Source organism: Pelodiscus sinensis, chromosome 30 (assembly GCF_052426305.1).
Source record: "Pelodiscus sinensis isolate ZL-2025 chromosome 30, ASM5242630v1, whole genome shotgun sequence".
NCBI classification, from domain to species: Eukaryota; Metazoa; Chordata; order Testudines; family Trionychidae; genus Pelodiscus; species Pelodiscus sinensis.
This window is the reverse complement of record NC_143081.1, coordinates 7,587,495-7,612,409: the sequence shown is the minus strand read 5'-3', so window position 1 is coordinate 7,612,409 and position 24,915 is coordinate 7,587,495. Positions and strand designations below refer to the sequence as shown.

General features: G+C 52.9%; 2 protein-coding genes across 2 annotated transcripts in view; both read right to left on the bottom strand.

The window, feature by feature from the left end:
- Positions 1-24,915, bottom strand: part of LOC149521102 (alpha-1B-glycoprotein-like) — a 92,774-nt gene that overhangs the window by 32,584 nt on the left and 35,275 nt on the right. Inside the window, exons 6-7 of the mRNA XM_089774351.1 lie at positions 22,624-22,946; positions 14,676-14,682 (exon numbers count right to left, since the gene is read on the bottom strand). Of these exons, the coding sequence (XP_089630477.1) occupies positions 14,676-14,682; positions 22,624-22,946 (330 nt within the window). The remainder of the gene's footprint in view (positions 1-14,675; positions 14,683-22,623; positions 22,947-24,915) is intronic.
- Positions 5,105-14,550, bottom strand: LOC142821209 (Fc receptor-like protein 6). The gene is made up of 7 exons (XM_089774142.1): positions 14,520-14,550; positions 14,345-14,383; positions 11,194-11,487; positions 8,820-9,161; positions 8,109-8,198; positions 7,059-7,180; positions 5,105-6,133 (listed from the first exon to the last, which is right to left on the bottom strand). Exons 1-7 carry the CDS (start codon positions 14,548-14,550, stop codon positions 6,017-6,019), a joined length of 1,035 nt encoding a protein of 344 aa, XP_089630268.1. The 3' UTR covers positions 5,105-6,016.

The window sequence follows — 24,915 nt, the reverse complement described above, 5'->3', positions numbered from 1 at the left end:
AGCTCTCTGTGGGAGCCCAGAACTGGGACACAGACCTAGCACCACCAGACTCCCAGGGGCACTCAGAGACACCCTGCTCCCCCTCCTCACAGAGCTCCACACTGGGGACTCAGTGTCATGGGGAGTTCGGAGCTCGGTCTCCGTGGTCTGCTGGGGCTGCCGGTGAGTAGCTGGGCAGGTCCCATGGGGCTGTGGGCAGCTTTTACCCTATGACCTGGGCAGGGACCCACCAAAGAGATGCCCCAAGTAGCCATCAGCTGGGGTTGCTCTTTGCCCCCATAGACGTGCAGTTTATATGGGAGATGCCTGTGAACGGGCAGCTGGACCCACCCAGGGGGTGACACGGGGGCCCCTGGGAATCCCTCTTCCCTGCAATTTCAAACGCCCCCATGTGAGAGGCAGGGGATCCCCAGCCCCACTGACTGAGTCCTCCCACCCACCCCAAGCATCTCAGCAAGGCCAGGAGACGTCGTTACCTGCGGGGGTCACCGGCCTGGGGAGAGTCTGGAGCGAGGCTGGAGGAGAAAGGAAGAGAGGGGGTGAGAGCTCTGGGGAGAGGTTGGGGGAGCAGGAGAAGGAGGCATCCAGACAGACACACAGAGGGGCTGGGGCGGGGGGAAGGGGCACTCACCCAGCAGAGGCAGGAGCAGAGGCAGCGCCATGCTGAGCCGGTCACTCTGGGTTCTCAGTTCAGCTACTGGCCCCATCTGGGCACGGGGGGATGGGACCCTCGCCTCTGACGCAGGCAGAGGAAGTCACAGCCTCAGGTGTGGTCACCGCTTTGCTCGGCGGCGTGACCGAATTCGGTGCTCGCTGCGCAGGGCGTGTGGGGGACGGCTGCCAATTTTCCACTGCTGACACTGGGGGAGGAGCTAAACCAGCAGCCCCTAGTGACTGACAGATCTGGGGCCAGGGCAGGGATGCTGCTGGGGTAAAGGAAACTCAGCTGAGTTACTCTAGCTTACGCCAGGCCCCATCGACTGCAGGAGACGCAACACACTGACCCCAGAGGGGGGTTGGTGACAGCTCTCCAGCCAGGCCCAGATCCAGCTGGGGCCCTGCCATGTGTTTAAAAATAACATTGGGAAGTTCTGCCGGGCTACAGGGAATTTTAACACAGACAGCGAGTGACGGGGCTGGGGAGGGTTTCCAGTCCCCAAACAATGACCCCATGGGATGGGGATGACCCCGCTTGCAGGAACTGGAGCTGGAGGTTGGACCATGCCCAGCTGGAGATGGAGCCTGGCTGGGAAAGGGCTGAGGAGAGAGGCCCTGTGCAGGACCCTGGGCAGAGACATGGGTAAGTATCCAGAGGAAATCCAAGGTAGAAAAGCATCTAAGGAAGCTCAGAGGCATCTAAGACCTTAGCTTCTCACCAGAGTACCCTGGGTCCGCCCCTAGGAATGGTGGACGGGATCCTCCAGCAGATGGAGGAGAAGTGCTGCTGAGTTTGGGAGAAAGTCTTCGGACTCATTGGTCTGTTCAGGACCAGCTGACGACCTGCAGAGCCCAGGCGAGTGTCAATGGGGCTGCAGATTATGGAGCCCAGGGAGGGATGGAGAGTTGTGCTGACCAGAGGTTAGATTAGTGCCCTTTGAGTGCGGGGGAGGAGGGTGGAGAACCCAGGGTAGCTGTGCCCAGCAGATCACCATAGATGCTCTCTAGTGTCTTGTGTTAAATCCTCTGTTCCATTTCATAATCTCATTGAAGTAGAGAACTGGAAGGGACCTCGAGAGGTCATCAAGTCCCATTCCCTGCCCTCACACCAGCACCAAGCACCATTTAGATCACGCCTGACAGGTGTCTGTCTAACCTGCTCTTAAATATCCCCAGTGATGGAGATTCCACAACCTCCCTAGGAAATGTATTTATTGGCCGGTTTGTTATTTAATGGCTCCGAAGATGATGACGTGGTGTCATAAGCAGTGAATGAGAATAAAACCAACAGTCCTGTGAATAATAGCTTCAGAGGGGTAGCCGAGTGAGTGTGTAGAGGATAAACTGCAAAAACAACAAGTGGTCTGGTAGCACTTTAACGATTAACAAAACATGGAGATGGCATCCCAAAGCTCATAATACCATCTACATGTTTTGTTAGTCTTTAAAGTGCTACCAGACTAATTGTGGTTTTTCAAGCACTGTGGTTTTTCAATACCTCCTGTGTTTGCAACCAAAAGGGAAGCTGCAAACCGAGAAGAACAAAGGCTTGTTGTCAAGGCTGCTCCTCGCTCTTTAACTTCCAGTGCAGAAGTTGGGGCCCTGCCACGAAAGCTTCTGTTTAAAAAAAAACTGGAAGGTCAAAATTCCCTGTCCACGTGTGGGGGAAGTTGCCACCATCGAAATGCAAAACCCCTTGAGATGACTCACTTGAGAACTTCTTACTGTGGGGTAACCCCAAGCTCTTCAAACCTTCCTCAGGACAGAGCATGACATCAAAGTGTAATTTCTTAATAGCTGACCTTGCATTTCAGGTACACTCACACAGACCCCCCTGCCATCTAGGATACAAGAAGCAGATCGTGTTCTTTAAAATGTGATTTTATTAACAAAAAAAAAAAGACAGACTTGGTTTCTACATGTTACAGAGCAACAAAGAAGAGGCAGGTTAAAAGCACAGATATTGCTTCCCTGGGATTCAGTTAGTGTCAGGGGTCACATGGGCTAAGCACAGAGGAGTTGAACCACAAGCCACACCACAAAATAAAAAAATAACATGGTTGTGTCAAACTGAACATTCCCTGTTCCACTCACATCTATAGTACCAAGGTTTAGTCTTTCCTTAGGCATGTTCCTCGCTGAAAAATCCTGACTCACTCCATCTCTTGCCCAGTTCCTACTCTGAGCTCACACAAAAACTCAAGCAGGAGGAACACAGTGTTCAATTTAAATCTTTCATTCTCTTGCCATTGTGTCTCTGGCTCTCTGCTAAGATTTCTGGATACCTTTGTCTCTTGGAGTAACCCTTCACAGACAATTTAATTTACTGAATGTCTAGGATGTCTAGAGTAGGGTAATACGGCTTCCATCCATCACACCTGTGCATGTACTCGGTGAGGACAAATAGCTTGGCTGCATTAACAAACGCCAAAAAGCCAAAAAATGTAGCCTCCATCAAGTCTGCCACTGTCAGACAATGCTGTAGAGAACTGAAAAAAAATCCCACAGAAATTTGAATTGAATGTAGCAGTCACAGGAATAAGGGAGACTAAATGTTGGGGGGCAGAAAGCTTTGGATATTTGTAACAATTTTAAGTGTGAGGAAAGTGAAAGCAGGAAGCAGATACTGACTAAATATGAAGAAAATGGCAAGTCAGAAAGAAACGGGCCCTTTGAGAGACACAGGTTTCTGCAAGCGTGCAAACATCAGATGACATCATGGAGCAAAGTAGCACAGAATGCAGGAAACTCAGCAGAGCTGTGACTTGCGGTGACCAGACAGAGCTCTGGTCAGAGCAGACCCACGTGTGGTGTTAATGACAGTGTGTGAAAACAGAAATGGCTCCGTGCAGGAGATTTCACTGCAGAACTTGCTCCCCAGACATGCAGGGGGCAGACACTGTGACAGCACAAGCCAAGAGTTGGATTCACTAGAAGGGGTTTTCCATGTGCTACGTATCAGTGAATGCAGCTAGAATAGATCCAACCCAACGGGGCCCCACTTGCCATGAAAACTGCCTGGGGAACAGGGTGCAGAGAGTTCTGTGGAAGTTGTGGCCCAAACTCTGTGTTCCCTTTGGGAAATTCTATCACAAATAAGGGAAAATGATCAGTTTGCACAATGTGGTGGATCCCAAACACAGAACAGCCAAGTGCTCTGAGTGGCAGCCAATCCGCTGAGGAGTCTCACAGAGACACTGGGAGCGAGCAGGCCTAAGGACTGGGACGGGAACATTTCTCCCCAGCGCTGTAACTAGCTAATTGTGCACCTGAGGCAAGAATATAAAATTGTGCCCCCTAACACGTATATATTCATGGGTTTTATTTCATAGAAAAGGGGGAATAATAATAATAATAACAACAGCAACAGCAACACAATATTTATTTCTTATGGTTATGAGATCGCCATAAACAATCCATTAATACATATAAACATATAATTATAAAATAATCACCATGTCAGGTACTATTAGGTATTTGTTTATAATTGTACTTTGTGTGCTTTTAATGAGGAAAAGTCATCAATTGTGTTGAAATTAATATTAATTAATTAATTAATGTCAATATTGAGAGTAATATTGTTCACTACCTTGTGTTCTAGTGATAAGATGGATGTATTTGATCATCTCTCCTGACCCGTGGACACTCAAAGGTTGTTCTTTAATTCTTTTTGTTTGCTAAAACGTCTTTTGCAAGAAGCCACAGTCACTGCCTGGTCCTCTCGGTTTGTGTAGAACATGCAAAGCACTTGGCACAGGTGGCTCAGCATCATGGGCTCCAGTTTTTAGAGGGGAAACCATGGTTCCAACAGGTGAAGGGCCTGGACCCCGACCCATAGAACCAAGGGGTCGTAGCTCTCAGACCTTCAGCTCTAATCAAATTAACCCCAGAATTAGAGCCACGCCCGTGGCAGAGGTGAGACAAGATGCAGGAGTCCTGGCTCCAACCCCGACATTCCCACCCCACCCCTGCACCTGTGCCCCTGTTCAGGGCAATCTGAGCCCCTTCTCCCCTGGCCCTGCACCTGGGAACTGCCTAGGGTACCGTTAGGCATCGCTTGGTGTGGCTGAGCTGGTTCTGAGAAGCAGCTGATGCGCTGGGCGGCCGCCAGGGCTGGTGACTGTTGCATCCCGGTGAGGCAACATGCAGCTTGGCAGGTAAACGGTGGGCCGGCCAATGCTAATGGGCGGCGGAGGGAAGCGGCGCTGTCTTAAAATAAGTAGTTTTCTTTATCATTTTTCTGTGAGCCCTCAGCTGTGCACCTGAGGCAAGTGCCTCACTCTCCTCGCCCTTGTTACGGCCCCTGCCTCTCCCAGGGCCACTGGCCCAGGAGCTGAGCTGCACATTCTGTCTGAGCCAGATGAGGAGAAACCGAAAGTAAAACCTAAAGGGGCCCCAGGCAAGTACAGGGACCTGGTTACTCTGCAACAAACACTGCAGGGGCGGGGGTGGGGCATTGGTACCTAGCATCACACTTAAAAAACCCACCAATTTCAGGTTCCCATTCATTGTAGAGTCAAAAAGGTGACACCAAGTTTAGGCCTGGCTGCGTGTGGGAATCCCTTCCCCCCACGGGCAAGAGGCAGTGACAAGTTCATGTTTTTGTCCACTTCATCAGTTGGGGCAGCAAAAAGCAATGTATTTTCTCCTCTGATGTTGCACAATTGTTGGACGGCTGTCTGGGTCCTTTTTACACTGGGCAGGAAATCTCCCCTCCTGAGTCAGACTAGTGCTGTACTTCACATGTCATCCTGTGGCTGTGCGGGTGTTCACAGTGTCAGAGCAAACACTTAAAAATAACCTTAGGACGTGGGGTGAGGCCATTATCAGTGGAGACACAAATAAACAAGCATCTCATAAAGTTTAAACACTAGAGAACTTTTTATAAGTCTAACCCCTCTGCAGAGCAAACCAGCCACAGGTGCCCTGGTCTAGTCTCCAGCTGTAAGTTCGTCAGTTCTTAGCTAATCCCTGCAGCCAGGGGAAGAGCAGGGATCAGAGGTGCCAGCATCACACCCCGGCCAGTTTTACTTCTCTTCTATCAGCTTGACACACATACATTTGTCAATCCACATTGCCTTGTCTGGGGCCATCTTGTGTATCAGCTGCACCCACAGCACATCCCCAGCACACACAACTCTGTCTGCAAACCCCGCACACAGCACACAGGGACAATCAGCACCAGGGTCAGCAGGTTCCACATGATCCCTGACATGACAGCTTCAGATTCTGACAGCAGGGACTTGGGCTTGCTCTTGCCACATGGCTCACAAGGGCTGTTGGGGTGTAAAGGGTTAAGGATATAGGGGCTCATGGGAGGGGGAAGGGATTCATGGAGATGCAGACAGTGTGTTTCTCCTTATTTAGCTGCCTTCCGGGTGGGCTTTGTCACCACCTCGCTGTACAGCACATGCACCTCTGCATCAGGCTGGGCTCTGTTCTGCCACTTGATGTGCGCGTAGGTGACTTCTGAGCCCTGGTGGGGAAGGACAGAGAAACAGTGAGGGGGAGGGTGCCTGGAAACTCAATGCTCTAACGATGCACTGGGAAGGATCTCTCTGAAATCGGGGGTTACAGGGACATTGGAGGACAGAGAGAAAAATTCAAAAAAAATTGGAGAAGTGCCCTGATACCTTCTAGGAGGAGCAAAAATCTCCAGGTAGGAAAAAAAAAACCCAGGCATCTTTAAAAATTGAGTTTTACTGGCATCGCAGGAGCACTGTGGAAAAGGAGCCCGAATTGTGTTTGGTTCAAGAGAACGAAGTTGCTGGTAAATTGTCTCATGTCGCTCTGGGCTCCGTGAATGGGAGTGTTGTGTGTCAGGCAGCTGAGAGAATTCTCCCTCACAATTTAACACTGGTGAGGGCTCAGGTGGGGCCCCCTGTCCAGGTCTGGGCATCGCAAGTGAAGAAAGATGGGGACAAACTGCCCAGAGCCCAGAGGAAAGCAACTGAACTGATCAGATGTTGATACCATATGACCCATGTGCCAGGTGCACAAATGGGGCCTGTTCAGCCAGGAGATGAGACAGCTGAGGACAGAACAACCCTTCAGAGACAATGTTACACACAGGACAGTGACCAGCTGTTCTCAGTGTCCACTGAAGGGTTAATTCATCCTACCTCAGCACAGCAGGTAACATTAGACGACTTGCTGTCTTGGCCCTGCCCTACGTTGCTGTGAGTCCGTGGCGGTTGGGAGTGATGGGGAAGGGACGACCAAATCTCAGCCCTTTCTCCTGCCTGAACAAACCCCAGGCAGCTTCCCTGTGGGGCTGTTCTCTGCCTGCCCCGCCCCAGAAAGGAAACTGTATCTCAGGACTGGGCACAAGATTCCAGCTGGGCAGTTTCAAGGCAGTCGGACTGTGCTGGGGGTTGAGTCCATAAATCCATTCCCGTTACCTGTTCCATCTGCTCCTCGCCAGCACCCGGGGCTTTTGGTCCCTTATTGTGATGAGTGGGTTTCGTGTTTCTGGCGTGTTCGCTGGGTGCAGATCCCTCCGTACTTGTCAGAGGCTTAGGAACTAAAAGGGAATCAGAGGAGAATGGAGCTGAAGTGGGGAGCAGCAAGAGGGAATGACTCCACCAGTGTGTGACCCTGAGAAAGCGGAAGCCAAGCTCACATTTTCTCTGTTGATTTCAGTGCGTGTGTGAGTCTGCGGCTTCCACCAGGGCACAGGGTGAAAATGGACAAACAAACGTCTCTGTTTCTGTCTGAATAGAGTTCCCCAGCCCAGAGCTATAAAGACGTCAGAGAGTTTTACATTAAACAACTTCTCCCTTGATCTTAACACTAACCACAGCCAATGACCTTAGTGCTCTTCTCTAACCTCAGTGCTATTGGGGAGCCATGACCCAGCCCTGTGGGCACAACCCCAACCACTCACCCAAAGAACTCGAGAAGAAGTTGGGCCCAGAGACCAGATTTCTTGCTTGGGAGAAGGGGAAAGTCAGATTCTCTGCTCTGCCCGTGTGAGCTTGGACCCTGTGGGAATTGCTCACCTCAGTCCTGTTAATGTGGCTCTTGCACCCACCTCTCCACCCGTGAAATGCAGCCCGTTGCTTGTGGGGATGCTCAGATGCTGTGGCAATGCCTGGTCCTTCCCATTCAACATAGAAGCAGGCTGTGAGAAATGCTTTTCTGTCTTTCAAGCTGCATCCAAGGGACGGATTTGGGGAGTGAATGGGAAGTGAAGGAGGGTCCCACCAATTCTTTCTGCCCCCAGGGTTGCAGGTTCCCCCCCTTTCCTGTAGGACTAGTGCTGTGTGAAGGGTTGATCCAGTGCTAAGTGCATCCTAGGCCAGGCATATTTAGATTTGGTTTCCATGCTCACATCGTAGTATGTGGCTGTTAGTGCTTTCTAGCTATGTACACTGCTCATGTACAGTTATTCACCAGACCCCATCAAGGGAGCAGATGGGAGATCACAGCTCCAGCCACCTTTCACTCACCTCTTTTCTTCCTACGACAGTAGCAGATCAGAGCAGCCAGGGCTACAGCTGGAAGCAAGACCCCGCCTGTCATCAGCAGAATGTTCCGGGCTTTGGGTGAGGCAGTTCATGCAAAACGTGAAGAAAAGAGAGAGAAGGGCAACTGAGAACAGCTGCACCAACATGAAACAACCTGGGACCCACACAGGAATCTGCCCTTGCAACACATTTCCTGTGACAACCCTTCACAGTTGCCCTTGGCACGATCCTCTCTAGCATCCAGCTCCTCATGCCAAAAAGGGGAAGGAAGGTCCAGGGGTTATGGGCCTGCCTGGGGCACAGGCAATGGGAGTTCAATTGCTTACTGAACTGTAGGTCTCCTGGATCACATTCCCTCTCCTTGCATCCATTTTTCATCTCTACGATGGGCATTGGAAGGAAAAATCGATTAGCAACAGCCCCTCGAATACTGGAACCATCCAAGTACCATATTTAGAAAGGGCACGTGTATGTGTGTGTGTGTGTGTGTGTGTGTGCACGCGCGCGCGTGTGTGTGTGTGTGTGTGTGTGTAGAACAGGGAATTTGGAGATTTCAATCTGCACTTTCATGTTATTTCCGTGTGGCATCTGCCACCTGATCCAACCTCCCTTTACCAGCAGAGCTCCCGGGGATGGGTCTCCTGCCATGGGAAAAGCGCACTCAGCCCAATGAAGGCATTAGGGACGTCTCACCTGTCCTGGCGGCATTCACGGTGACGTTCACAGCCTGGCTCTGGAGGGACGGGACCCACCTCCCACTCACGTTGCCCTCGTACCCGCAGGTGAATTCCCCGCTGTCATTGGGACTGGCCCGTGGGATGCTGAGCACAGAGCCCTTCACAGAGCGGGAGCCGGGCTCCATGGTGCTGATCTCAGACCCTGCGTCCCTGGGGACAAACTCAACTCCGTCCTTGTAGAAGTGAAACCTCCTCTCGCCGGTGTCCCCTGGGGCCGTGCAGGTGAGGAGCAGGGGGAGCCCTTCACTCACCGCTCCAGACAGGGGATCCGCACTCAGCACTGGCTGGGGAGGGGGATCTGCGAAGGAGCAAAGGGGAGGGGTCAGCAGGGACAGGGCAGGGGAGAAAGTGAAGATGGTGCCCACAGTTCAGTGCACTCAGAGCTGACCTGGGCTCTCTCTCCAGAGCTCTTGTTTCACACCATGATCCTGGGGGGCTCCCCCTACAAATGAGCGAGGGCCAGTCTAGGGATGGGAATTGCCCCTTCACACACAATGTGGGCTCCACACAAAATGTAGGAATTTTGAAAAAGCTCTGAATTGCATACAGTGGGTCCTGGGGCTCAGGGCTTTGAAAATGGCAACTCTCCGTCTGATTAGCTCCCCGCACTGGCTCACCACAGCTCTGTCTGATCCCGCTACTTCAGGAGCAAGCCACAGTCTGATTCAGCCCCTCTGCTTCTTCACAGGAGGGAAAGAGAGTGGAAAAATCTCCCAGCCTCTAGTGGTCTCCACAAGCCTGGAGGCCACAGACTGGATCCCTCATCTCGGTCTCTCTCCTTCCAAAAGGGGTTTTTCTGCCTCAGACTTTTGGGGCCTGAAGGGACCATTCCCCAGGCAGGGCTCTCCCTGCCCCTTGCATCTGGACCTGCAGGGCTCCCTCCTGGACCTGACAGTGTCTCTACTGTTCTAGGTTTCCAGCTCTGCATCTTCCTCCCACCAGTCCAGGTGTGCCACTGAACTGACTAAAGGGGAGGCTTTTAACCAGTTCCAGGTGGTCCTTGAAGGGTTCAGGGTCCCCATTCAACCCTCACTGTATCAGTCTGCTCCAGCAGGTTCTAGATTGCCTTCATCTGCCTTAGTTAACTAATTGCCTCAATGAGTTCTAGCAATTTCTTAAGTAATCACAGGTGTGTTAATTAACTTTAAGTAACTGCAATTTGGGTGCCATGGCAACAGGGATTTGTTCAGCCTCAGTCTCAAATAGCTGAATTTATTGCTTTCTGGGGGTTATTTTGCCATCTACCCTCACAAAATAAAAACACTGAATATTGTTCACATTTTCCCTTTCAAATCACCTTCACATTATGCAAGAATGTGCCCCTACATAATGTTTGCTTGTGTGTACATTTTTCCCCATACAGTCCATTAAAATCATTCTTAGCCTTTGCCATTTCTGGACCATATTTTACCCAGGGGAACCTAGGGCCTCTCTCTGAGATCAGCTGGGTCAGCTGGATTACTAGGGTTACCAGATACCTTCACAAAATAACCCAAACATTGGCTGAGCAAACAAAAAAATAGGGAGACCAAAAAGGTCACTGTGCCTTTAAATTCTTGCGCTCCCCGCTCTCCCTGCCCCACCAGGCACAGCAAGGGAAAAATGTCCCCGCTGGCCTTCTGTCCAAGAGAAACAGAAAACACCAGACATTTTACGTGTCTAGTATTTTCTCTTTTTTTTTTTTAACCAGACAGAGATGTGATTACCAGACTGTCCGGACATAAACCGGACACCTGGCAACCGCATGGATTAGCCAGTGCGCAGCAGGGGTCAGGGATCTCTCGTCTGTGCCTCAGCTGTGAGTATGAACCAGTCACGGCAGTGGGACCAGGAGGCCTGTTCAGAGATCAAGTCCCTGCTTTGATAGAAGAAGTCGTGTCCAAGGGATCATTAATCTCTGGGTGTCGAGCTCCTCAGTCTGGCGTGTTCCCATCCAGTGCACATGGGCACTAGGGCACCCTGATCTATTGGTGCTGATGCAGGACTGGGTAAAAGGCCACAAATTGATCCATTTCCTGGCAGTAATAATAAGGGAAGCTGCTGGGGCTGGGTGCTTAGAATTGGCACCCTGACCACTGCGATGGTTGTACTGTGAGCACCCTGCACCAGTGGCCTTGGCTGACCCAGGTTTTCCAATATTCCTCTGGGTTGGGAGCCTCTGAATCCTTACGTAGCATCAACAACTCCCTCCAAACCTACCAGAAAGTGATGTTCCAGGGGGTTCACACTGACCTGGATCTCCCTGTGTGGAGCTGAGTGTCTCACCCTGGGCATCATGGGAAGATACCCTGCCCTGGGGCCAGCAAACAGCAGGAGAAAGGGGGACTCACCTGTCACTGTGATGATGATGGGGCTGCTTGTCTCTGACAGGAGCTCTCGCCCAGACAGTGTCTTCCAGAATTCACAGCTGTACACTCCGGCCTGTGATCCAGACAGACCCGACAGCTGCAGGGGATGGTTGTAACTGTCCAGAGGGGAGGGGAGTTCTTTGGAGTGGATTTCCCGGCCATCCCTGAAGAACCGGAACCCAGAGATGGCAGGTGCCCCGGCAGCTGAGCACGTCAGGGTCACGACTTCCCCAGCGATATAGACAGGCTGCAGTGGGGACACGGTGAGCTGGGGGGCTGGAAAAGAGAAGAGGGTTGGGGGAGACGATGGTTACTATGTGGGTGCCTGTTGACACAGAGGCAGAGGAAGAGCCAGGGAAGGGCAGAGCAGGGAGGGATCCTGGACACAGGCCCAGCCAACCCCAGCTCTGGGCCGAGGAACCACATTCCTGCCAGTCCAGGGAAACACTGCACGGCAGAGATCTCACTGCTGGGAATCCAGGGGACCAGTCTCCCCTGCTGGGTACCTGAGGGGGCACCTCCCACGCAGGGCACCTCATCCTGCATGGGTTGGGACGAGGGGGCTTGTGTGGCCAAGGCTGGGGGTGTCAAGGAGCTGCACCCAGCAGGCTCATACTAGAATACCCGGCACTAAGGGAAAGAGGCAGCCATGTGCCACAGAGCCCTGGGTGCCCTAGGAGAGATTCCCACACTCCAGCTGGGACCTGGCTCAGTGACTTTAAGGAAGCTCCAGCCCTTTGACCCCTTCTGGGATCTCACCCATTCACCCACTGGGCATTGGTGCCAGAAGTGGGGTGGGGAACAGGACAGTGACCAATCCCCCTCCTGACACTAATCACAAGAGACCAGTTGAGCAGCTGCAGGGCTCAATGTTCATTGAGGGTCTCCCTGAAAGTGCCCAGCTCAGAGTCCAGTGCTGTGAGCTTCCCTGCAGCAGTGCCCACCTTGAGTCTCAGTGGTGTGAGCTGCCACACAGCAGTGCCCAGTCTCTGCGGATGAGCTGGAAGCCAAGCCCACTAGGGAGTGTTTGAGATACAAGGAGGGGCCCTGAACAGAGCCAGGGAGCAAAGCTGACGTGTTGGGATGGGCCTGAGATTCCCAGTGACCCACCCACCAAACAGCAGGAAACGGGCTCACCTGTCACTGTGATGGAGACGGGGCTGCTGCTCCTAAATGACTTTGTTCCTTTGGATCCCCCTCTCCAGTCCGCACAAGTGTAGAACCCAGCCCGTCCCCTCTCCGCTGGGAACTCGAGCTGGGGATCTAGACTTTCCCTGAGCCGAGTGCTGGGGCCCTGCTGCCCTTTTCGGAAGAAGAATCTGTATCCCCCAGATTGCTCACCGCGAGGAGGGGAGCACACGAGCGTAACCAGCTCCCCCGGGGGATACACCTTATAGCCGCCTCTCACAGAGAGGGTAGGATCCAGTCGGGGATCTGGAACAGAGGCAGGGGGGTCAGTGGAAAAGGGGAGGCCAGGACGCCCTGAAGAAAAATGAGAAGTGAGAAGAGATCAACCCAGGAGAAATAGAAACACAAACCAGCCACATCTCTCTGCCTGGCACCTGCCCCCACGCTGGGAAATGCCCCAGAGCAAGGCTGCGTCTGGACTGCAGGCCTCTTGCACAAGAAGCTTTTTCGGAAGAAACCTTCTTACACAAGAGAACGTCCACACTGCAAAAACTCAGTGAAAAAGTGATCAGCTATTTCAAAAAGAGCATCCGGACTACAGAGGTCGAAAGTCAGCTCTGATTGCCATGGGCAGAAGGGCCAAAAGGCCACCTGTGCTTTTTCCTCTTTCCTTCCCCGTCGACACATCTCTTGTTGAAAGAGGTCTTCCATAAAAAGGTGTTCTTCCTTGTAGAATGAGGAATACCTATAACGGAAAATCCCTCTGTTCCTTCCATTTTTTGCGCAAAAACGAGCTTGCGGTGTGGACGCTCCATGAGTATTTTCTTGGAAAAATGGCTGCTTTTCTCGAAAAACCCTGGAGTGTAGACATAGCTCAAATGAACCACGGCCTGATTCTCTCTCTCTCTCTCTCTCAATCTCGTGTCCCATTATCTCTCTCTTGTATCCCATTATCTCTCCCCCTATCAAGAAAACCCAAAGTTCATTCCCAGCTGGAATTTGTGCAGCTCCCACTCCCTGGAACCAGGTCGTGTTGAATCGTTTTCTGGTCACCCGCAAAACCTCCCATTGTCACGTGTCTGCGCCCCATGTTGGAACTTCTGGGCAAGGATTCAGTCCCCATCCCCTCCCTCCCTTTCTTTTGTGACACTGAACAGGCTCAGCTCCTGGAGTCTCTCCTAGAACATGGACCTGCTTTCCACAAATCTGGGCAAATTCCTCCTCCCCCGTCTCTGCATCTTCACGCCTGCACTCCACAGCCTGTGACCCCCAATGCCCCTGCTCTGTCCCCCAATCTGCTGCTCCCCCCTCCAGAGAACAGAGGAGCTGGGAAGGGGATTGTGCCGAGGAGCAAGCAGGTCACAATCAGCCTGTCCCAGCAGAGACAAGGGGTGTCAGGAGCGCAGCTGGATGGGAAGGTTCCTTCATGTGTCTCAGTATCCCCAGGCTGCCCCCTCTCCATCCCGGGGAGGGGTGAGGGCAGGTTGGGAGGGTCCTTCACCCACCAGTGCAGCTCCAGACCCCACACTCTGGGGGAAGCAGGAGGCCAAAAGGCGCAGAGCGGTTTCTGCCAAAGCTTCAACCCCAGGCCCCCAGCAGTAGCTACAAGGCATTGAATAGAAGTGAGGGGGTTGGCTGGACATGGGGAAGGGAGGGGGGAGATTTTCCACTTAACACCTGTGCTCTGGGATCTCTGAAAAACCTGCTTTTAGTGTCCTGGCTAGTGGTGCTGGGTCTGAGCCCCTGTGGGAGGCCAGAGCTGGGGCAGAGGAACACCCCTCCCCTTCACACAGCCCCACGCCGATGGGTCCTGCCCAGGGGCTCAGTGTCATGGTGAGGTGGAAGCTCAGTCTCCCTGGCTCATCCAGCCCTCGCTCTCTCTGCTGGGATTGGCAGTGTGAGGCTGGGTTGTGCCCATGGGCCTGGGGGCAGCTTCTCCCCTATGGCCTGGGCAGGGACCCACTGGGGAGATGCCCCAAGTAGCCATCAACTGAGATGTTGTTACCTGCGGTGGTCACCGGCCTGAGAAGACTCTGGAGCGAGGCTGGAGGAGAAGAGCAGAGAGGGGGTGAGAGCTCTGGGGAGGGGCTGGGGGAGCAGGAGAAGGGGAGACGTGGTCAGAGAGGGGGAGTCTCCCGACAGACACACACCGAGGGGCTGGGGGCGAGGGAGGCACTTACCCAGCAGAGGGAAGAGCAGGGGCAGCACCATGCTGAGCCGGTCACTCTAGGCTGGGAGCTGGGTTCTCAGCTCAGCTACTGGCCCGTCTGGTGCAGGGGGATGGGACCCTCCCCTCTGACACAGGCAGAGGAAGTCACAGCCTCAGGTGTGGTCACCGCTTAGCTCGGCGGTGTGACCGAATTCGCTGCTCGCTGTGCAGGGCGTGTAAAGGACGGCGGCCGATTTTCTACTGCTGATACTAGAGGGAGGAGCTAAACCAGCAGCCCCTAGTGACTGACAGCTCTGGGGTTGGGCCAGGCATTCAACTGGGGTAAAGGAAACTCAGCCGGGTTACTCTAGTTTCCACCAGGCCCCATCAACTGCAGGAGACTCAACAAACTGACCCCAGTGGGGGATTGGCGACAACTCTCCAGCCAGGCCCAGATCCAGCTGGGGCCCTGCAGTGTGGTTGAAAACAGCCCTGGGAAGTTCTGCTGGGCTGCAGGGAACTTTGGCACGGACCGTGAGGGTCTGTCTAGACTGCATCCCTCTGTTGGCAGAGGGATGCAGATTAGGGAGGTCGACATTGCAAATAGGGCAGGGATTTAAATATCCCGTGCCTAATTTGCATAAAAATGGCCACCACGTTTTGTCAACTCAGCGCTTTGTTGGCAAAAAGCAGCAGTCTGGAGGGGGATCTGTCGAGAAAGAAAGCCCTTTTTGACCGATACCTTATGCCTCCTGCAAGGAGGTTTACAGGATCTGTCGAAAAAGGTTTTCTTTCTCCACAGATCCCACTCTAGACTGCTGCTTTTTGTCAACAAAGCACCACGTCAGCAAAAAGCGGTGGCCATTTTTATGCAAATGAAGCACAGGATATTTAAATACCCGCTTCATTTGCAATGTCGACCTCCCTAATCTGCATCCCTCTCCCGACAGAGGGATGGAGTCTAGACATACCCCTAGATTGGGCCACTTGGCTTTCTGTCCTCGGCGCGCTCTTTTGCCCAAAGGGGTCACTTTGTGGGAGAATCCCAGGAACAGAATGAAGGGCCCTTCACAGAACTGGACAGTTCCCCGGCTCTAGGAGCAGCAGTGGGCAATGAGGAAGATGAGGATATTGATGAGGAAGAAGGAACCACCCACTGCCTGCTCCAAGACCCTGAATAAGCCACAAGCAGCAACAAAGGGTAACTGAGTGTGTTTATGGAAGATTAAAAAGTAGAGTTGCTCCCTCCTAGGGGAATAGAGGAGTTTAGGGATGTGCTCTGGAGAACCCAAGCCCAGCAGATCACCACAGATGCTCTCCAGTGTCTTGTGTTAAAACCTCCATCCCATTTCATAATCTTGGAGAAGAAAGTGACCTAAAGAGGTTAGCAAGTTCCATCCCCAGCTGCCATGGCAGGAGAAGCACAATTGACATCATCCGGGATCAATGTCTGTCTAACCTGCTCTTAAATATCCCCAGTGACGGAGATTCCACAACCTCCCTCGGCCATTTATTTACTGGCTGGTTTGTTATTGAATGAACCCCAAGATCATGACAGGGTGTCAGAGGCAGAGAATGAGAAGAAAACTGACAGCTCTGTGAAATTAACTCCAGTGTTTGCAATTGAAATGGAGGATGCAAACCGAGATGAGCAAAGGCTTCTTGTCCTGGCTGATCCCTCCTCTGGCACTTCGAATGCAGAAGTTGGGGGCCCACAAGTGACCTAAAATTCCCTGCCACTAAAGCTTCGGTGTAAAAAACATTGTAAGGTCACAGATCCCCTGAACTTGTGTGGCAGAAGTTCTAATCACCCAGTTGAAAAACCCCTTGAGATGACTCACTTGAAAACTTCTATCTGTGCGGAAACCCCGAGCTCTTTAAATCTTCCTCAGGAGAGATTAGGAAATCAAAGTGTAATATCTTAACAGCCGACCTTGCATTTCAGGCACAATCACTCAGAACTCCCCTGACGTCTAGGACACAGGAATCAGATCATAGTTCTTACAAGGTGTTTTAATAACAAAACAAGAAGACAGACTTGATTGCTACGTGTTACAGAGCAACTAAAAAAAGGCAGATTGAAAGGACAGATTCATTCACTGGATATCAGGGGTCACATGGGCTAAGCAGAGAGGAGTTGAACCACACCACAAAATAAAAACAAAATGGTTGCATCTAACTGAACTTTCCCTGTTCTACTCGCATCTGTAGTTCCAAGATTAGTCTTGCCTTAGGCACAGATATTGCAGAAAAAACCTGGCTTAGTCCATCTCTTGCCCAGCTCCTACCCTGAACTCACACAAAAACTAAAGCACGAGGAACACGGTTTTCTATTCAAATCTCTCAGGGTATGTCTACACTACAAAGTTAATTCGAACTAACGGACCTTAGTTCAAATTAACTTTGATAGGCGCTACACTAGCGCTCCGCTAGTTCGAACTTAATTCGAACTAGCAGAGCGCTTAGTTGGAATTAGGAAAACCTCATTTTACGAGGATTAAGCCTAGTTCGAACTAGCTAGTTCGAATTAAGGGGTGTGTAGCCCCTTAATTCGAACTAGTGGGAGGCTAGCCCTCCCCAGCTTTCCCTGGTGGCCACTCTGGGCACCACCAGGGAAACTCTTCTGCCCCCCTCCCGGCCCCGGAGCCCTTAAAGGGGCACGGGCTGGCTACGGTGTCCGTGCCAGGTGCAAGCCTGCCAGCATCCAGCCAGCAGACCCTGCACCTGTCACGGCACAGAGCCACCCACCCGATGCCCCCCAGCCCTCCCCCTCTTCCCGGGACCAGGCTGGCGGCTCCCGGGAGCTTGCCCAGGACTGCAAGAGGCGGGCACCCGCCTGGTCTAGTGCGGACATCGTGGACCTCATCCACGATCTCCGCACTAAGCACAGGAAAGTGGCTGGCTAGGGCAGGAGAGCTGCTAGCCTGGCCACCCAGGAGCAGGTGTGCAAGAGAATCAAGGGGGTCCACTGAGACCCCCGACCCTGAGCCCTGAGCTTACAATGGCCGTCCTGGGTCAGACCAAAGGTCCATCTAGCCCAGTAGCCTGTCTGCCAACAGCGGACAACCCTAGGAACTCTGGAGGGGATGGACTGAAGACAGTGACCAAGCCATTTGTCTCGTGCCATCCCTCTCCAGCCTTCCACAAACCTTGGGCAGGGACACCACTCCTACCCCCTGGCTAATAGCACTCCATGGACCCAACCTCTATGACTTGATCTCACTTCCCTTTAAACTCTGTTCTAGTTGTAGCCTTCACAGCCTCCTGCAGCAAGGAGTTCCACAGGTTGACTCTTTGCTTTGTGAAGAAGAACTATCTGTTACTAGATTGAAGCCTACTACCCATTCCTTTCCTTTGGTGTCCTCTAGTCCTTCTTTATGGGAACTAATGAAGAACTTTTCTGTATGCACCCTCTCCACCCAACTCCTGCTTTTAGAGACCTCTATCCTGTCCCTCCTCCGTCTCCTCTTTTCTAAGCTGAAAAGTCCCAGTCTCTTTAGCCTCTCTTCATATGGGACCTGTTCCCAACCCCTGATCATTTTAGTTGCCCTCCCCTCTCCCAGCCTCTCTCTTCCCCTCTCCCACCTCCTTTTCCCAGTCTCCCCCAGTTTTGTTCAATAAAGAGAGATTCTATTTTTGAACACAATTGTCCTTTATTTTGTACATCAAGAAGAGGAGCTAGGGAAGGGTAAGTGGAAGGAGGTGAGGGAGGAATGGGGTACGCGCCTCCAATGGGGAGGACTGGGCTGGCTCTGCGGGCTTCTGGGGGTGAAAGCTCTCCTGCAGCCCCCCAATTGCCCCCTCTCCCCAGATGGCAGCCTGCTGCAAGTGCAGCTGGGCTGATGGCCGAGTGCTGTGATGTACCCAGTATGGGTAGTCCGGGCACTCCAAGCCAGGACTCCTTTGCAAGCGGGGAACCCCTGAGAACTGTCTGTCCGGGGTGGGGGTCAGACCCTTTAAGCACAGCCCTTGGCTAGCCTGAGACAGCAGCTCCACGCTCTAAGTCCTCCTCTGATGCCCTGCCGGCACTGCTTCCGGCCATCCTTAAGCCCGGTTCAGGGTCCACTTAATGTGGACATGCTAGTTCAAATTAGCAAAATGCTAATTCGAAACAGTTTTTTTAGTCTGGATCCGTTAGTTCGAATTAGTTTAGTTCGAATTAATTAATTCGAACTAAGTTAGTTCGAATTAAAGTTGTAGTGTAGACATACCCTCATTTTCTTATCACTGTCTCTCCTGGCCCCCTGGATATCTCCTGTCTCTTGGTTTAACTCTTTACAGGCAATTTAATTAACAGAATGTCTAGTATGTTTAAAATAAGGTAGTAGAGCTCCCATCCATCATACATGTGCATGTACTGTGTGAGCACAAATCGCTTGACCACAAAAAAGTTAAAAGTGCAACCTCCATGAAGTCTGACACTGTCAGAGACTGGACTAGAGAACTGAAAAAACAAATCTTACATGAATGTGAATTGAATTAATCACTTACGGGCACAGAGGAGACAAAATGGGGGCAGAAAGCTTTGGTCATTTATAACAATTTTAAGTGTGATTCAAGTGAAAGCAGGAAGTCAGATCATTCTAAATTTGAAGAAAATGGCAAGTCAGAAAGGAATGAGCCCTTGAAAGACGCCATCTTCTAAGGTGAGACACCTGATGGCAGGCGCTCTGACAGCAGATGCCCAAGAGTTGCATTCGCCAGAAGGGGTTTTCTGTGTGCTCCGTACCAGTGAATGCTGCTGGAATAGACCCAATCTCAGAGGGTCCCACTTCTGGTGAAAACTAACACGGCCTGTGAACCCAGGTGCAGACAGTTCTGTGGAAGTTGTGGGTCACTGCCTGGGCCCACAGACAGTGTTCGCTTTGGGAAATTCTATCACAGATACTGGCGGAAATAAATGCTTTGTGCAATACTGAAGATTCCAGATACAGAAACTCAAGTGCTCTGAGTGGCAGACACTCTGGCTGGGAGGTTTCTCACAGACACACTGGGACCAAGCAGTCCTGAGGAGGGGGGCAGGGGCTGGAACATTTCTCCCACTGACACCGGCCCCAGGAGCTCAGGTTCACATTCTGTCTGAGCAAGATGAGGAGAAACCAAAAGTAAAATCTAAAAAGGCCCCAGGCAAACACAGGGGGGTGGTTACTGTGGAACACACACAGCAGTGGCAGGGGTGGGGCATTGGTAACTAGCATCAGACTTAAAAAACCCACCAATTCCAGGCTCCCATCTATTGTCGTATTGAAGAAAGTGTCTCCAGTTTTAGGCCTGGCTGCGTGTGGGAATCCCTTCCCCCAGGGGCAAGAGGAGGTGACAAGTTCTCATGTTTTTGTCCACTTCATTAGTAGGGGCAGCAAAAAGTGATGTGTTTTCTCCACTGTTGTTGCACAATTTGTTTGACGGCTGTCTGGGTCCTTCTTCCACTGGGCAGGAAATCGCCCCTCCTGTGTCAAATTAACACTGTACCTCACACTTCATCCTGTGGCTGTGCAGGTGTTCACAGTTCCAGAGCAAACACTTAAAAATAACCTTAGGACAGGGGGCGTGGCCATTATCAGTGAGATGAACAGAGGGTCCAACATAGGAGCCTCTCACAGAGTCTAAACACTAATGACTTTCTTGTAAGTCTGACCCCTCTGCAGAGCAAACCAACCCCAGGCACCCTGGTTTAGTCTCCAGCTGTGAGCTTGTCAGTTCTTAGCTAATCCCTGCAGCCAGGGCAAGAGCAGGGATCAGACGTGCCAGCGTTACACCCCGGCCAGTTTCACATCTCTTCCATTGGCTCGACCCACGTACACTGGTCAATCCACATTGCCTTGTCTGGGGCCATCTTGTGTATCAGCTGCACCCACAGCACATTCCTAGCACACACACAACTCTGTCCGCACACACAGCACACAGGCACAGTCGGCACTGGGTCGGCGGTTTATATCTGACATGATAAATACATGAAGGATTGAAGAGGTTGTGAGTGAAAACAGGCAGAGCAAAGAAAGATCCACATTTCAAACAAACAGAAGCACGTGGCTAGTTCGAACACACCAAAGCTTATTGCAAACTTACCCTACAACTGTTTTTATTTCACACAAGCCAAAGAACCAGAGAGAATCTTTTCTTGTGACTTGGGTCCCTGGCTCTCCGTTTGGGGGTGTCATGCCAGCCAGAGAGAGAGAGAGGCTGCCACAGACTTTCTTTTGGGGCAGGAATCCTTCGTTCTCCACCCCCTCTGCCTAGCAAACCCCACTGCCTCAGGTGGACTGGAGTGGAAATCACAGACACATTCCACTTCACCTGAGGACGTGGGGTTTGCCCATCAAAGCTCCTGATTCTATTGATCTTGGTTAGTCTCCAAGGTGCTGCAGGACCAGGCCTTGTTTCTGAAGTTACAGACACACACGGCAACTCCTTTGAGAGCCTTTTACAAGCCATTAAGTTGCTCACCCGGCCGTTAGGGTTGCCAGAGGAGAACAATTGCTGGCTCCCATTTGCCCATTTAAAACCAGAGACAATCCCAAACTGCACAGCTCCAACCTCCCACACGGGAATTTTTCACCCATCAATGTGAGAGGCACAGACCCAGCAGGGTGTGACACTAAGCTGGATCGGTTACAGGAGGTATGTTGCCCAAAGTGTCTGCGCGTGATGCATATTTAGATCAATATGATCATTTCGGGGGAGGGGGACCCTTGCACGCTGCCCCATTGGTGTTCGAGCCCTGGGCAGCCCTGGTTCCCCTTAGTTCCAATAAAGACAATTAAACAGACTTGCAGAGGGCAGCCGGATCTCGTTCTTGTGGCACTGCCTCCTATAGTGCACAGTGATGTCATTGGCCAGTGCTGGAGGCGGGTCCCATGATGCCTCAGGAGGCAGAGAGTGCACACGGCGTTGTGTCGGTGTGTAGGGTGTGAATACAGGGGTGCAGGAGTTCACACAGAGCAAGCAGACTCTGTGCATGAGGTTTATACACCGATGAATACATGGCCGTGCCTCGCTCCAGATACAGCGGCGTTTTCGTTGGTCCCGGAAGCGTTGCTGGTGCTAAAGCCCTTTCAAATCCTGTGGATGTTTCTCAGCTTTCGCTCCAGGGCTTCCCGCCAGCATCTCCACCTCCAGGCTGGAATTCACAGGGAGCAAGAGCAGCCCGAAGGGGTCTCCTTGTGGGGAGAATCCCAGGCACAGAAGGAAGGGTCCCTGCGCAGAACAAGCCAGGCACCTGGATCTAAGGGCAGTAGCAGGAGACGAGGAAGATGAGGCCGTTGATGAAGAAGAAGGAGCCGCCCACGGCCAGCTCCCGGACCCAGAGGAAGCGGAGAGCTGTAGAGAGAGAATCCGGAGTGGAACCAGCCAGTGAATGTCACTGCTGAGGGATGCACATGGTGTCCGTGTGTCTGTGCTTCTAGGACTCCCTCCCCCAGAATCTCAGCAGCCCAAAGTGGGGATGTGAAACCCACCCACAGCCCTTCTCTCTCAGAGTGGGGGACACTGACCCTCATTCACCCCACACGAGTGTCTGTTCCACACTTCTCTGCCTGCCCTGTGCCCTGCCCTGTTCATGCTCAGACATCGGGGCCTGGGTGCCAATTGCTCCACCGGGAAATGTGCTGGGTGAGAAGGGGAATTTATCTAGGCTGAGGCCAGCAAGCCACGGGCTGCCTCACCTGGCACTGGGATATTCCTGGTGATGCAGGGACCTGCCCTTCCAAAAAATTCCAGTGACATCCCCCCCCCCCCCCACTGCATTGTAAATGGCACATTCCATCTGTACCAGCCTGCCCCAGAGGGGGAAGGAAGGTCCAGTTGTGATGGGATTGGCAATGGGGTTCAATTCCCTGCTGTAGCACAGGCCCCTGTGGAACCTGCTTTCTCCTTCCTCCTTCCACAAATGGGAATGGGGGAGGGCTCAGTCCACTAAGGACACAGGGAGGGGCTGAGGGACTTGGGCCATCGAAATATTAAGGACAGATAAAGCAGGGGGAGGGGAATTTCACCTTTACTGTTTTCTATCTCCATGTTACCCCAACCAACCTCCCTCTCCCAGCAGAGCTCCCGGGGATGGGGCTCCTCCCATGGGAATAACAAACTAAGCCCAATGAAAGTATTAGGGGTGTCTCACCTGTCCTGGTGACATTCACGGTGATGTTCACAGCCTGGCTCTTGAGGGACGGGACCCACCTCCCACTCACGTTGTCCTCGTACCTGCAGGTGAATTCCCCGCTGTCGGTGGGACTGGCCCGTGGGATGCTGAGCACAGAGCCCTTCACAGAGCGGGAGCCGGGCTCCATGGTGCTGATCTCAGACCCTGCGTCCCTGGGGACAAACTCAACTCCGTCCTTGTAGAAATGAAACCTCCTCTCGCCGGTGTCCCCTGGGGCCGTGCAGGTGAGGAGCAGGGGGAGCCCTTCACTCACCGCTCCAGACGGGGGATCCACACTCAGCACTGGCTGGGGAGGGGGATCTGTGGGGAGCAGCAAAGGGGAGGGGTCAGCAGGGGCAGGGAAGGGGAGAAAGTGAAGATGGTGCCCACAGTTCAGTGCACTCAGAGCTGACTTGGACTCTCTCTCCAGAGCTCTTGGTTCACATCAGGATGCTGGGGGGCTCCCCACAGACATGAGCGAGGGCCGGGCTAGGGATGGGAATTGCCCCTTCACACACAATGGGGGCTGCTGGGATGTGGGAATTTTGACAAAGCTCCTAATTTCACACGGTAGCTCCTGCACTTCAGGGCAGCAGGACACTGAGCTTCATCTCCCTGGCTGGGGACACGGCAACTCCCTGTCTGATTGGCTCCCCTCAGAAGGTGAAGGGACCATTCCCCAGGCAGGGCTCTCCCTGCCCCTCACAACTGGACCTGCAGGTTTCCCTCCCACACCTGGCAGTGTCTCTGCAGTTCCTGTTCTGAACCAGTGAATGTTCCTTCCACTATGCTGCACCAGTAAACTGACTAAAGGGGAGGCTGTTAACCAGTTCCAAGTAGACTCCAAATCTACCAGGAACCAGGGGGTGATATTCCAGAGGGTAGAAAATGACCTGTGTTGTCCTGGGTGAAGTTGAGTATTTCACCCTGGGCATCATGAGACGATACCCTGCCCTGGGGCCAGCAAACAGCAGGAGAAAGGGGGACTCACCTGTCACTGTGATGTTGATGGGGCTGCTTGTCTCTGATAGGAGCTCTCGCCCAGACAGCGTCTTCCAGAATTCACAGCTGTACACTCCGGCCTGTGAGCCAGACAGCTGCAGGGGATGGTTGTAACTGTCCCAAGAGGAGGGAAGTTCCTTGGAGTGGATTTCCCAGCCATCCCTGAAGAACCGGAACCCAGAAACGGCAGGTGCCCCAGCAGCTGAGCACGTCAGGGTCACGGCTTCCCCAGCAATGTAGACAGGCTGCGGTGGGGACACGCTGAGCTGAGGGGCTGGAAAAGAGAAGAGGTTGGAAGAGGGGATGGTTACTATGTGGGCAGATGGTGACAGAGGCCGAGGGAGAGCCAGGGAAGGCAGAGGGGGGACGGGTCATGGACACAGACCCCAGCTAGCCCCAGCTCCAGGCTTAGGAATCACATCCCTGCTGGGCCATGCAAACCCTGAGCAGCAGAGATCTCCCTGCTTGAAATCTGTTGGGACCAGCCTCCCCTGCTGGGCACCTGAGGGAGCAGCTCCTGCCCAGGCCAGCTCAGCCTGCAGGGACTGGAGCACGGAGCCTGTGCAGCCAAGGCTGGGGGCGTCAATGAGCAGGGGAGTGAGAGAACTGCCCCCAGCAGGCACAGACCAGGACTCCTGGCACTAAGGGAAGGAGGCAGCCATGTGCCACAGAGCCCTGAATGTCTCTGAGGAGCTTCCCACACTCCATCTGGGACCTGACCCAGTGACTCCAGGGAAGCTCCAGCCCCTTTACCCCTTCTGGGATCTCGCCCATTCACCCACTGGGTATTGGTGCCAGCAGTGGGGTGGTAACAGGACAGTGACCAGTCCCTCTCCTGACGCTAATCACAACAGACCAGTCAAGCAGCTGCAGGGCTCAATGTTCATTCAGGGTCTCTCTAAAAGTCCCCAGCTCGGAGTCCCACTGCTGTGAGCTTCCTGGCAGCAGTGCCCACCTGCAATCCCAGCACTGTGAGATTCCCTGCCTCAGTGCCCAGTCTCTGAGGATGAGCTGCCACCCAAGCCCACTATGGAGTGTTTTAGATACAAGGAGGAACCCTGAACAGAGCCAGGGGCCAAAGCTGACGTGTTGGGATGGGCCAGAGATTCCCAGTGACCCACCCACCAAACAGCAGGAAACGGGCTCACCTGTCACTGTGATGGAGACGGGGCTGCTGCTCTGAGATGACTTTGCTCCTTCGGAATTCTGTCTCCAGTATGCACAGGTGTAGGACCCAGCCCATCCCCTCTCCGCTGGGAATTCCAGCCAGAGCCCTGAAGTGGGGTTG

Coding starts and splice junctions, on each gene's coding strand:
- LOC142821209 (XM_089774142.1), bottom strand. CDS start 14,550: ATGGTGCTGCCCCTGCTCTTCCCTCTGCTGG. Junction 14,384..14,519: donor CCTGCTCTTCCCTCTGCTGG/GTAAGTGCCTCC, acceptor CTTCTCCTCCAG/CCTCGCTCCAGAGTCTTCTC. Junction 6,134..7,058: donor GCGAGGAGCAGATGGAACAG/GTAACGGGAATG, acceptor CTTCCCCACCAG/GGCTCAGAAGTCACCTACGC.